This window comes from Ambystoma mexicanum, chromosome 4q (genome assembly GCF_040938575.1).
Source record: "Ambystoma mexicanum isolate Mex_15411 chromosome 4q, UKY_AmexF1_1, whole genome shotgun sequence".
Taxonomy (NCBI): Eukaryota; Metazoa; Chordata; class Amphibia; order Caudata; family Ambystomatidae; genus Ambystoma; species Ambystoma mexicanum.
In genome coordinates, this window is record NC_090928.1 from 20,728,115 (window position 1) to 20,741,179 (window position 13,065).

Here is a 13,065-nt window from a genome sequence, read left to right on the forward strand (position 1 = left end):
GGCGTGCTTCCGGTACATTCTCTGACAAACTGGCCTGCCGCCTGCTCCAAAGGCAATACCGGCTCTCCATTGACACCAAGAAGAGAGCCCACTTCCAAGCCTGCGTCTCCGTGGCATCTAACAACTCGGCCAAACTCTTTAAAATCTGCAAGGAGCGGACCAATCCTGCTGCTGTCTCTACCTCTCCTGTCCCCACCCAGGCCCTCTGCATGGCCCTGGCTTCTCATTTCATCTCTAAAAGTCAGGACATCAGGTCCTCTCCCCCTCCTCCCTCTACTCCCTGCTCTTCCTCTGTCCCTTCTTCGGCCACCTCTTCTCCCTCCTTCTCTGCCTTTCCCCTTTTCTCCTCAGACAAGGTTTCTAGACAAGTCCAATCTTAGAAAGTCTCATCAAAACAGGTTCACCCCTGTTCCTCCAAAACCATCAAGGACCACATTGACACCCTGGCTCCTGCTCTGGCTGACTTCTGTAACCACTCCTTTGCCACCAGAGTCTTTCCTTCCCCCCTGAAGCACTCCTTTGTGCACCCTCTTCTTAAACTATCAGCCGACCCTTCCTGCCTGGCTAACTATCGTCCAATCTCCATCACTCCTTTCCTAGGCAAACTACTGGAAAAGCTGCCCATCTCCCAGCTTAACCGTCACTCCGACTCTGTTGGTTGTCTCCATGACCATCAGTCTGGCTTCAGAGCTGCCAGAAGCACAGAAACTGCTCTCCTGAACACCCGTGAAGACCTGCTCTCCAACCTTGATTCCAACACCCCCTGTGTTCTCATCTTACTTGATCTCTCTTCTGCCTTTGACACGGTCAATCATGCCATCCTGCTCAACCGTCTCTGTGATAACCTGGGTATCACTGATCAGGCCCTAGATGGCTGACCTCCTTCCTCTCCGATCGACCCTCCCAGGTCCAACTTGGGTCCTTCATCTCCTCTATCTCATCTCTATCTGTGGTGTTCCCCAGGGGTCTAACCTCTCTCCCTGGCTGTTCGACCAATACCTGGCACTTCTTGCCCACTTCATTGCCGCTCTCTGCCCCACCTTTCAGTTCTATGCGGATGACACTCAACTCATTTTCAAGCTCCCTTCTACCTCTTCTTCTCCCTCTCCCTCTCTCATCTCTGATTGTCTGTCCGCCATCCAGGAGTGGTGTGCCGCCAATGATCTCTGCCTTAATGCCAGTAAGACTGAGATTCTCCTCATCGGCACATCTGCTCCCTCCTTTCCTGTCACTCTCTGGAAATATATTCACAGCATGTGAATCCATGAAAGAAGGGAGTAGTTTCTTATCTGTAACTCCATTACTCTTACGTCCCGTTCGCTTCGGGCGTCCCTCGCTAGGGATGGGAGACAGAACCCTTTTCACCAGAAAAAAACCATGTTCCCCTGGGTGAATGCGCTCCCCTGACTCTACCCACTGGCGCCACACCTCAGTCCCCTTTTCCGCATCGATGGGAACAGGCCGATTTCACCAGCGCTCCTGGGTTTGGCTTCGGCCATGTAATTCCATGCGCTCGTCCCCAGATACTACTTCTGTTACGTTCCGGCACTCACCTCGTTCTGTCTAGACTCCTGCCCATTGCATCCATAGTCCCTAGGTTCTCTAGGACAGTTGGGAGTCCCACAAGTGCGGCTATCAGGAAAGTCAGGAAAGTTATAGCACTCCATAAGGGGGTGAGGCATAATACCGCTCCCTTCTACACACAGTGGCAGCTGCCATGGAAGTTAACAACTTAACTCCATTTCCCAGAAAACCTAGCTCCGTGTTGTAGTTTGCTGATTGAGCCTTGCTTTGGCATAGCTCTGCCTCCCTTATTGATGTATTCCGCGACAGCAGCCAAGACACTGCTTCTGTTTACAGTTACAGCCGGCTACTCGAAGTTCATCCTTCAAGTGCCATTTTCCTTGTTCCTTGTGGTATTGACCCGGCCTGGTTAATTGGACTCCTTTTTGCGATCTCCCTGAATCATTTCCCTGTTCCACCGTGTATCAGACCTTTGCTGAAGTTCACAGACTCTGCAAATAACGTTCTGCCATTGTCTTTGCCTGTATGTGTACCAGACCCCTGATTGCTCACACGGACTCCTTACAAATAACTTTCTGCCATTGTTTGCTGCCTGCTAGTGTACCAGACCCCTGATTGCTCACACGGACTCCTTACAAATAACGTTCTGTCATTGTCCTCGCCTGCACGTGTACCAGAACCCTATTTGCTTATCCAGACTCCTTTGTGAAACTTTCTGCCATTGTTTGCTGCCTGCTAGTGTACCAGACCTTGCCTTTATTCACGGACTACCTGCAATTTCCCTGGATTTCTATTGTTTCTATATGCTGCTACCATTTCAACATCTACCATCCTTCTACCAGCAGTGGTAAGACTTTTCTTTCTGCTTTCACGGACTGGCTATTGGAGTAAAGCTTGTTTTGGCAAGTGCACATAGGGATGCTCTGCTGCTGTGCACCACCCCGAAACCAGTGCGACCCTCGAGCCACTCTGGTATAATTACCCTACTATCCTACCTTATTTATTTTATCCTTGCCGTTGTGTGCTGTCTTTACTCAAACATTGCTGTCCTAATTAACTGGTAAGATCCTGTACCCATCTCCTAATTTCTGTTATATCTTTATTTACATCAGATTCTTAGTTGCATATTGCTCTTTAGGTTGATTCCTGCGTTGATCCTTTTTCTCATTTCAACAGGGGAGAATGCTCAGGTATTCCATCAGTTAGTAGGGCTCTAAGGGGATAAGAGTCACCTTCTCGGAACACTTACCTGTTGTTTTTTCCTTTGCAGCTGGGTCCGTGGCGGTGCGTTCTCCCCGCTCTTTTGGGTGATCGGTCCACTTGTCTGGTTATCACACAGCAAGGGGTCATATCATTTAGAAGATCTATATTCCCTCATAGAGAGGAGGCTCGGGTGGAAGCCCCACCCTGAGCTCTTCAAGCAACTTCCCAGTTTGCATTTCTAGTCTCATGTTTTATGTGCTATCCTTACCGGTGAGTAACATCATCTGTCTTTTTGTCTTCTTTTATCAATCAGGTACTCAGCCCTCTGGTGACGCGCTCCTCCCCGGCGAATGTCAACTTCCGCAGGTGTCCAGCCTGCGAGGGACTCTTCCCTACATCAGATCCCCATGCTCTTTGCCTCTGCTGCCTTGGCCTCTACCACGGATGGGAGGGTTGTACAGCGTGCAACTCGCTTTCTTCGCATGTTCTGAAGAACAGACTAGTTAGGTGGAGGAGGGAGCTCTTCGAGAAGACGCCTGCAGAGGACTTCAAGGACTTCGTCAGACATAAGTCGGCCCAACAGAGGCCCGCTCTTTTCCAGCGCACCACGCAAGGGCGACTCCTTACCACGGAAACGCCAGAGCGGAAGGAACCTCTCAGGTTCTCACACCAGCACAGGTACCGAGTCTAGCTCAGCTACCGGCTGCCAGGCCGAGGGGTCCGTAGATCCTTCTGGAGACCGTGCTGAGGGACCGCAAGGTTCTTTAACGGATGTACACCCGAGGGGCTACGCCCTTGTACCGGCAACATGGCCGAGGAGGTGCCTGCAGGCAGCACTACCGGCGACTCTGCAGAGGGCGACACGCCTACCAGGTCTCGACCTGAGGTGCAAGGTATGTCTCATGCTCCCACTGTCAAGAGTCCTGGAGGATGCTGGGCCCAGTGAGCCAAGCACCATGACTTTGGCACATGGCATGCAGCTTGACATGATGGCTGCAGCGCCAGACAAGATGGCTGCTCGTCCGATACCGCCCAGAGGAACGGAGCAGGTGGGAGAACGAGTTACAAGTTGGGACTTGTGTCAACCAGGCACATGGCCTACAGCTTATCCATCAGCAGCGCAGGGCAGGCTTCCTCTGCAACCAACCAGCAAGAATACGCACCGGCCCCAGCAGCCGCCCGCTATCACGTCAATATTACCTGCACCCCACCAGCCTGCATGGACACGTTCTTTGAAAAGTTCCTCACACTCGTGAGATCTCCTCAGATGGGGGCCATCCTCAAGGATGTCATCAGGGACATGCTCCCTCTGGCCCCTCTGCCCACGCCCATAGTCATTCCTCCTATGGCTCCAGTGCTGCAGGCCCCAGTGCAGCCTCCTCTGCCCACGCTGGTTTCCTTCAATTCCGGCTCCCCTGCCTCCCACAGTTCAGCCGGTTCCGTACCAGCCTCCGGTCTCCACACCTTAGCCCTCGGCGCCCAGCACTCCTCCACCTGCGCCGGACCAGCCAGATGCCCTGGCGGGCACAGACGAGGAAGAAGACCCCGACACACCATCGTAAGCCAATGCCTTCCACGAACGACTTGCAGGGCTGGCAGAGTACTTGGGCCTTCCTCAACCTGAAGTCTAACAACTGGAGGCAGGAGTGCTTGCCGAAGTCCTCCCTCTACGCCCCATGTCTAGAACGGGGATTCCGATGCAGCAAGACGTTGTCTCCTTGGCCAAGAAGGGGTTGCTCAAAACCCACTCAGTCCAGCAGGACAATCGACGCCTGGATGCCAAATATAGGCAAATGGAGGGGGGGATACACACTTGCTTTCGGCCCATTCTCAACCGCACTCTTCAGTGATTGCTGCAGCGTCACTCTATTCAAAGCCTCAGTCGCCCTCGGTCACCTCGTCCTCGACCCTGCTAGGCAAGGAGGCGAAGATCTTGGAGGCGTACAGGTAGAAGCTTTATTCCAACACTTCGCTGTATCGTCGTCAAGCCAATGCGGATGCCATGCTGGCAGCCGTTAACCAGAGGATTTGGCAGTAAATAGTCGACTTCCTTCCAGGACTTCCGGTGCAGAGCCAGTCACGTTTCAAGGCAGGACTGGCAGAGGCTAAAATGGTGGTGCAAGACATCATGGAGTCCACCGTGGCCCACATTGATACCTCTGGCCGGGCCATATGCATCGCCACGGAAATGAGGACTGCCTGGCTTCAGGCTACTAAATTCAACCCAGACGTCCAGGAACGGATATTGCACCTGCCATTCGAGGGTGGTGACCTCTTTCACGCCACCACTGATGAGGAGCTAGATAAAAAGAAAAACAGTTTGCAAACTGCGTACACCCAGTTACATCAACGCTCCGACAAGGGGCAGACATTCGGAGGGTTCCGTGGCTTCCAAGAACGGAAGTCCAGGCAGGCCTGATGGTTCAGAGTCAACACAGGCGTAAACAACAAAAAGGGTGAGAGTAAGGGCTTTATTCAGTTCCCCTCCTGCAAAACAGCCTCAGAGGGAAAGAAGGTATGACTCGTCCCCTGGGTCCACATGTCTCCGGTGGGGAGCAGGTTTGCCCTGCACACACAGTTTTGGCATCAGCGGTTCGCGCACCCCTGAATCCTTTTGGCAGTATCCACAGGGTACCACTTACCGATCCCTTCCTCTCTCCTCCCGTCCCACAGATTGGGACAGCAACTCTATTGGCAGAGATTCGGTCGCTCGTCGAGAGCCAGGCTGTCATGATCACAGTCAGTGGACATAATCTTCATTCAGGCTTTCTGGCTAGGCAGGGAACATTACATAAACCAGCAGGTCAAAGGTGGGTGTTAGCCTGGCACACATGGCATTTACATCCTTTTCAGCATACACTTCCATAGACTTTTGTAATGTTTTACAGTAAATTCCATACACTTAACTTGGCCGCCGCAAGATCCATTCATAAGTTGTAGCACGTTCTATTCATAATGCAGAGGAAGCTATTTAAGCCCCGCCTCTGCTGGAACACGCGCTTTGCATCTGATCCGCTGACAGCGGGTAACGCTACCAGCGTTTCTCCTCACAGAACCTGTAAAAGTAGATAATAGAGACATTAGCTTTACAGCAATTTACAGAGTTCAATAGTTAATAGAAAAGACTTACCTGACCAAGGTTATCTCCGAAGCGATTATCTTCTGTCAGAAGTTTTACTCTCAGCCGCAGCATCTTCTGTCAGCAGTCTCCGCTCGTAGTCGCAGCATCTACCGTCGGAGGTTTCACTCACCGCTGCAGCATCTTCAGTCAGTCAGTTTTTGTTCGCATTCACAGCATCTTCAGTCAGAATTTTCTTCCGCAGCCACTGCATCTTCCGAAGGTATTTTTTTCAACCTGCAGACAAAACAAGAGGTATTTAATTAACAATAAACAAACTTAATAGTTAAAAGAAGATGTTTAATAAGCATTACGTACGTGAAGGTTCTTCAAGTATTCACTTCGCATTTGTTTCTGCGCTCATCCCTGAAGGCTGCACTTACTCCGTATAGCCGAACTCATGATTTAAAAACGTTTTCTCATTCTGGGTAACTCTGCAGCCCTTCTCATCCATAAGCCCTTTTTTCTCAATTCTGAGAACCTGCAAAAGAAAGAAAAAAAGAGCAAGTTATTAGAAAGAGAGATCTCTCAAACGTAGGAATCTAATTTAAGCCCTAAATGATTACAGTATTTTCACCAGCTACTTACCCCAAGACTCATTCTTAAAAGTAGACATTTTTTGACAAGAAGCTATAGAGTACAACAGCTACCCATGTTATTGTTTCTACACCTTAACGTGCTCCTGTAGAAAAGCAGGATGGAGAGCTCCACAAAAAATAAGCACAGGTGAGAAGGGAGGGATTAAAGGAGCATACATGTCATGTAGTAGTATTTAGTTAATAGATGTTATAGTGTTCTATTGTTATTGTTTAAACAGGAAGAGAAGATGTCAAGTACCAGGTGCACAGGCTGAGAAGGCATTACGCTCCCGAGGAGTCCAGGTAAGTGTTACACCGACAGTGGAAGAAGTGCCAGCTTCCAAGCGAGGATTGGACTTCTACTCCAGGATTTTCGCCATACAGAAGAACCAGGCTGGCCTGAGAGTTGTTGCACCTTTCCACCCTCAACTTCTCCCTCCCTCTTCAAAAATTCAAGATGGTTACGCCAGCACTCATAGCGGAGACATTGCGCAAGGGGGACTGGATGTGCTCCCTGGATCTGAAGGACGCTTATCTACACGTCATGATTTGGCAGCCGCATCGCTCCTTTGTGTTATTCATGATCATGGGCTGCCATTTCCAATACAAGGTGCTACCCTTCAGCCTCAACTCGGCGCCCAGGGTGTTTACCAGACTCATAAATACAGTGGCGGCCCTCCTCAGGGCACAGGCCCACTACCCGTACCTGGACTGGCTCGCTCGTCAGGGCGGAATCTCCGGAAGCGGTGCACCACACTGCCTACACCCTTATGAGCACACTCCACGACCTGGGATTTTCCCTCAACCTCAAGAAGTCTCAGCTGTAGCCTATGCAGAGACTGACTTTCCTGGGCCTCACATGGGACACGAACTCCAAGAGTTTTCCCCTCAGAGGACAAGATCACGGCCATCGAGAGGGCCGCTACTCTCACCCGAGAAGTGACATTGTCCTGGTTGTACCAGCATCTATTAGGTCTCTTGGCAGCGGTCCTACTGGCTTTACCCCAAACAAGACTCCGGATGAGGAGATTACAACTAAACTTCGCAGCATCTTGGAATCCGGAGCGGGGATCCCAAGTGGAGCTGGTCAACGTTCCTCCTTCTCTCCACTCAGACCTCACATGGTGGTCCAGGTCTGCAACCTGTGGACCGGCAAGCCCTTCCGGCAGCGGATTCTGCAGGTCACTATTACAATGGACTCCTCTCTCAAGGGCTGGGGGGGGCACTCTGGACAGCCACAGTGTCCAAGGATTCTGGACCTGGCAGGAGCAGGAGTCCCATAACAACTGGCTGGAACTGAAGTCCATCTGGCTAACGCTCAAAGCTTTCCTCCCGCTCCTTGGGGGCAAAGTCGTCCTGATCCAGACAGACTACTCCACCAGCATGTACTATGTCAACAAGCAGGGGGGGGGTACCAGGTCCCCTCCACTGTGCAGCCTAGCTGTCACCATGTGGGAATGGGCCCTGGATAACATCTAACTCAGGGCGGTCCAGCTTCTGAGGAGTCCAACTTGGAGGCGGACAGGCTCAGCAGACTGGGAGCGGACAATTACGAGTGGCAATTGAATCCCCAGGTGCTGCTGGAGATCTTCAGCAGATGGGGGCATGACCGTGTATCTCAGAGCTTCTCAGCCTCTCGGACAGGCCACCCATTCACCTTTCGATGGGCCCAGCTGATCTTCTGGCGCAACAAGGGGGGCAGTGTCATTCACCCTGCGCCACAGAAATTGGCCCTCGCAGCATGGTTCCTGAGCAGGTCACGGTGAAGCACGTCAGCCTATCTCAGGCTAACATAGAAATCATTCAGGGTGCTAGGAGCAAGGCTTCCAGGAGCCAGTACAGGAGGAAATGGACTAGGTTCTGTCACTGGGCGGACTCTAAAGAGATCTACCCCTTACATGCACGTTGGATGATGTGCTCTCCTTCTCTGCGCACCTGGCTCATTCAGATGTTCAGGTGGACACATGCTGCATGTATCTGGCAGTCATAGGGGCCTACAGAATTTCAGAGGAGGAGGTCTTCTCCTCTTCCAACCCGATAGTCAAGAGACATTTGACGGGCCTCTCCAGACTCTACCCGTCCATCAAAAGGCCACACCCTGTGTGGGACCTCAATGTAGTGTTGTGCGCTTTGGTGCACAAGCCTTTCGAGCCAATGGCGTCCGCGGACATCAGGCTGGTCACCATTGAAACAGCTCTGTTAGTGGGCCTCACATCTGCTCGCAGAGTCAGCGAGGTCCAGGCTCTGGTGGCCTCAGAGCCCTATACTACATTTCACAAGGATAAGGTGGTCCTGAGGACACACCCTGCGTTCCTACTTAAGGGACCCTCCGGGTTCCATCTAAACGAGGAAATAGATTTACCTATGTTTTTTGCCGATCCCAAGGACGAGGCTCAGAGGGTCTTGAACTGTTTGGATGTGAGACGCGCTCTTAAATCTCGACAGGACCAAGGGCTTCTGCAAGTTGGACGCACTATTTGTCACCTTCGGTGGGTCAAGGGCCGGGTATCGGGCATTCAAGGCCTCTATATCATGGTGGATGGTTTCGCCATCAAGGAGGCCTATGAGAGGCAGCACAAGCCACTTTCAGCTAACAATCCCGCCCATGCGGTCAGAGCCAAAGCCACGGCCATTGCATTCCAATGGCAGGTCCTGTGGCAGGTCATCAGCAGGGCGGCCACTTGGGCCACCCCTTCGGCTTTCTGTAAGCATTACAGTTTGAACGCCGGCTCGAAGTCAGACGCGGTTTTCGGACAGGTGGTTCTAAGGAATTGTTTTCTTAAGGAGGGTCTCCTCTCCACCCTAGGGCTACATTCAGTTGTAATCGGCCATGCAGTATGGAGGAAAGGGGACGGGACGTAGGAGTAATTACTAGTTACTCACCGTAGTGACTAACTTACTCTTAGTCCATAGCCCCCTTTCCTCCATACCTCCCACCACCCCCCCCCCATAATACTGTTGTCATTAGGCAATGTTGAATATTGTCGACGCGTCAGTGGGGACTGAGGTGTGGTTCCGGTGCGCGGAGTCGGGGGAGTGCATGCTCCCAGGGCTGTACCACCGTGCACCTCTACATTTAAAGGGAAGGTTTTTTTCTGGTGAAAAAGGTTCCGTCTCACGTCCCTAGCAAGAGACGCCCATGCAGTATGGAGGGAAGGGGATTATGGACTAAGAGTACGTTAGTCACTACGGTGAGGAACTAGTCATTTCTCCAGCATTGGTATCTTTCATGGATTCACATGCGCCTTCCCCTTCAGGCAAACGGCCTCTTAGGACATCCTCTTTTTTTGGAGAGGTTAAAATCTGAGAGGAAGCCGTGGGGGCGGAACTATACTCTCGACGTCCCATTGGTTCTGCCTAAAGCACCGTTATGGATGCCGATAGGATACTTAAGGTACTAAAGTTTTTTCCATAGGAAAACTACTATACTAAAGTTACCGTGGTTTCCCAGCCTGACGGGGAATATTCACAGCATGTGAATCCATGAAAGATACAAACGCTGGAGAAATGGAGTTACAGATAATAAAGTACTCCCTTTTCAGTGATTTGCAAATGGTACTTTTAAGAGATTCTTTTAAAGAATTTAAAGCCTTTTGCGTGTGAATTTATGTAAAATGTGTACTTAAATGGAGCATATAACAGTGTTTAATTTTGATTTGGCTTTGTTTTTTAGGTGTGTGACTGGTTGTATACCAATGATAACTATTTTAGAAGCTCATTCATTTGTGATACATGCCAGGATAAGACATTACTAAACATTTATGTGAAAGGTCTGGTGGAAGATTATCTCCAAGCATCTCCTTCAGATGGTAAGTTGAACATGATCACTGAATGCCATAGTCCCAATGTAGTGGAATATTTGTTTGTCAAAGTTCTAGCCTCAAAGACAGTGCTGCCAGTATTGTTGGTTTTATCTGGGTCAGATAAATAATGCCTCAAAACCTAGCTTTTTCTGCTTGGTTTGACAACAGATTATGCTAATTAGTTTCAGAAGGAAACACTTAATGAAAGAAGAATGTTATTATAGACAGCAAGGTCATTTAAGCTTAATTGTTCAAATGCTATGTTGAGATTTTCTAAAATATCAAGCATAGACCAAAGAATAGGGTTCAAACTTTTTATTAAGTTCTTGGGCTGACTTTGTGGTCTTGTCACGACTCTCCAGTTTTCTTGACCAGTCCGGCAATCAGGACTGTCCACTGCTCAGTCTTCTCTGACCCAGTTCCGCCACCATCATCATGAAAAGGAGGGGGGGGGGAGGCTTACGATTCAGTCTTTTCTTCTGTCATGTATTGAGGTCAAGCAATGACACAATTTTATTTCACAGTATTTTATTCAGATTTACAATAAAGGGTCATAGGTTGGATTAACTTCTAGAGATACTATTGAAGTATTCTGAAAACAAATGGCATTACTTAATAAACCAGTATCAAGTATGGGATAACTTAGTGGGGTTCTACATATGTCCCCTGTGGCTCTAGGTGATATTGTCTTTGAACATAAGTTTACCTACTCTTGTAAGTCTTTCCCTCGAAGGTGTGCTCTATTCGAATAATCAAAGTCCAAAGGTGAGGGCCAACAGAAAGTAAGTTAAAACCTACTCTTTCCAAGAAATTTAGCCTTTGGACGAACCCGAGCCTTCAACAAGAGTTCTGCATTTATGGCCAACAAAAGTGTTAATAGACTTATACTTTCAAAGAACATCCCCATTCTAGAAAGCAAGCCTACACCTGATGCTTTTCCCAGGCAATCCCCTCATGGGGATACTCATGATTCTGCCTTCAGTAGGGTCTCTGATCAGTTATTTAGGCCTCTACACAGCCTCTTGTTTATCTTAGCACATCAATCTTATGAGCTCTTTCCCTGACCTCTGGTTCAGACAGAATTTGCACCCAGGGAAGGGCGCGCAGCCAATCAGGTGGCTGAAACAGCAGGCGAGACTACACATTCCATACCTGCTGTTCCAGCCACCCGAGGCCTTTCCCCGGGTGCCCCGTCTGTTTGTTTTGTTTTTTTGTAATGTGGAGAGGCAACAGGGAAGCCTTTCCCTGTTGCCTCCCCAAACAATCCCAACCCTTTTTCCACCCCCTCCCTCCCCACTTACCTGCAGGACCGGAGCTTTATTATCCTGTCCGCCACACCTCCTACTCCGGCCGCCACAGAAATGGAAAAGGGACTTATTCCCTATCTTGGATTCATATCCCCCCTCTTTGGAGATTGGCGTTGCTTACGGCAGCAAATTTTCAGAGGGGAAAAAAGAAAGCTGTTCGCACTCTGGAGGGAACCCCAGGGTGCGAATGGCTATCAAGCCCCGGCGGGGGACATGGCCAGTGATGGCACCAATGCTAGGGCTGGCGAGTTGTTACCAGCCATGCCCATCTGGCCACGCCCATCCACCCCCTTGCTGGGGCGTGAATGCCATATTCTCTCTAGGCTCCCCACAACCTCAGGTTTTCCCAGGATTCCATTAATGGTGAAAAGTAATCCCTCAGCCTTCATTAAGGGTCTTTTTCAGGCACAGTATTTTCTCCCTCCTGCCAGGGTTTAAGCTTCTTGCGGTTCTTAAAGTAAAGGCTGCATCCAAAAGCCGCAAGTTAATACCCTGCCTTCCTTTTCATGCTATGTTTGGTGGGTAGAACCTGTCCCTGGGTTCTCTTTCATGTACCACTGTTCCAATGTTATGGCACTACCTGGCTCTGGAGTCTTATTGCATGTTTGCAAACCTACATTTGAGGGCCTGTAATGTGATTTTTATTAAAGACCAGCCTGCAAAGCTGACCTTCAGGGGGGCTACATGGAATGTACACATTGATTATATCTTCCTTTCAAATACAAATTAAAAAAATGTAAAGAAAGTATATCTTCCTTTCATGCTCAGAGTGGAAGAGGGTTACTGATTTCGAATTGGTTGAGAGAATGGAAAGTGACCATCTTCCATTGACCCTAAGCATGAAGGGAAGTGAATTAACTCAGGGCCCCGGTAATGCTTTAAAAGCAGATGTCAGTTAGGGATCGCAGTTGGGGATCGATCAAACTCTGTGTTCTCTCAATTGCATAACATTGAGGCAATCTGATTTACTGCCTTGGAGAATGCCTCCAGGTCGGAATCCTGACTGCTGCAAACTTAAGTTCAAAGGTTTTGTAAATGTGCCAAATAACTATTTGAGTTTTGGAAACTGTAACCTCTTCAATATAATGTTAGGCCAATTTAAGAACCTTCCTCTTGAGTGAATAGGTGGATTGAATATAAACGCACAAAATCTAACCTGTTGATTTACAGTAACTAAAGTTGGAATCCCAACCTCAATATGATGTGAGGAAGTGCATTGGATAGGAGCCATTTGGTAAGCTTTGTAACTGACTGGAATGGTAAAAAGGATGTCACATGAAGTTCTAATGTATTCCTTCCTCCCACGGATTCCTCCTCTATCTCTGATCTCATCCCAGCACAGCTGATCTTATGAACATTTTCTGCCAAAGTGGGGTGGGGGGCAGGGGGAATCGGTGAGGCTCTGCAGTAGTTGCCGTCGGCCTTTAAGCACCCTGCACTGGACAATACGTCGGGCTAGTATATATTACGGCACTGTGACGAGTGAAATCAGTTCCTTTTTTCTGCACATTCTGTTTGCTTCAGGACACTGC

The 13,065-nt window shown here is 49.5% G+C and overlaps 1 protein-coding gene across 6 annotated transcripts in view; it reads left to right on the top strand.

The window, feature by feature from the left end:
• TARBP1 (TAR (HIV-1) RNA binding protein 1) overlaps positions 1–13,065 on the top strand; it is a 2,688,190-nt gene that overhangs the window by 1,024,700 nt on the left and 1,650,425 nt on the right. For all 6 annotated transcript variants that reach the window (XM_069607367.1, XM_069607363.1, XM_069607366.1 and 3 more), the window contains exon 10: positions 10,097–10,232. In XM_069607367.1, the coding sequence (XP_069463468.1) occupies positions 10,097–10,232 (136 nt within the window). The remainder of the gene's footprint in view (positions 1–10,096; positions 10,233–13,065) is intronic.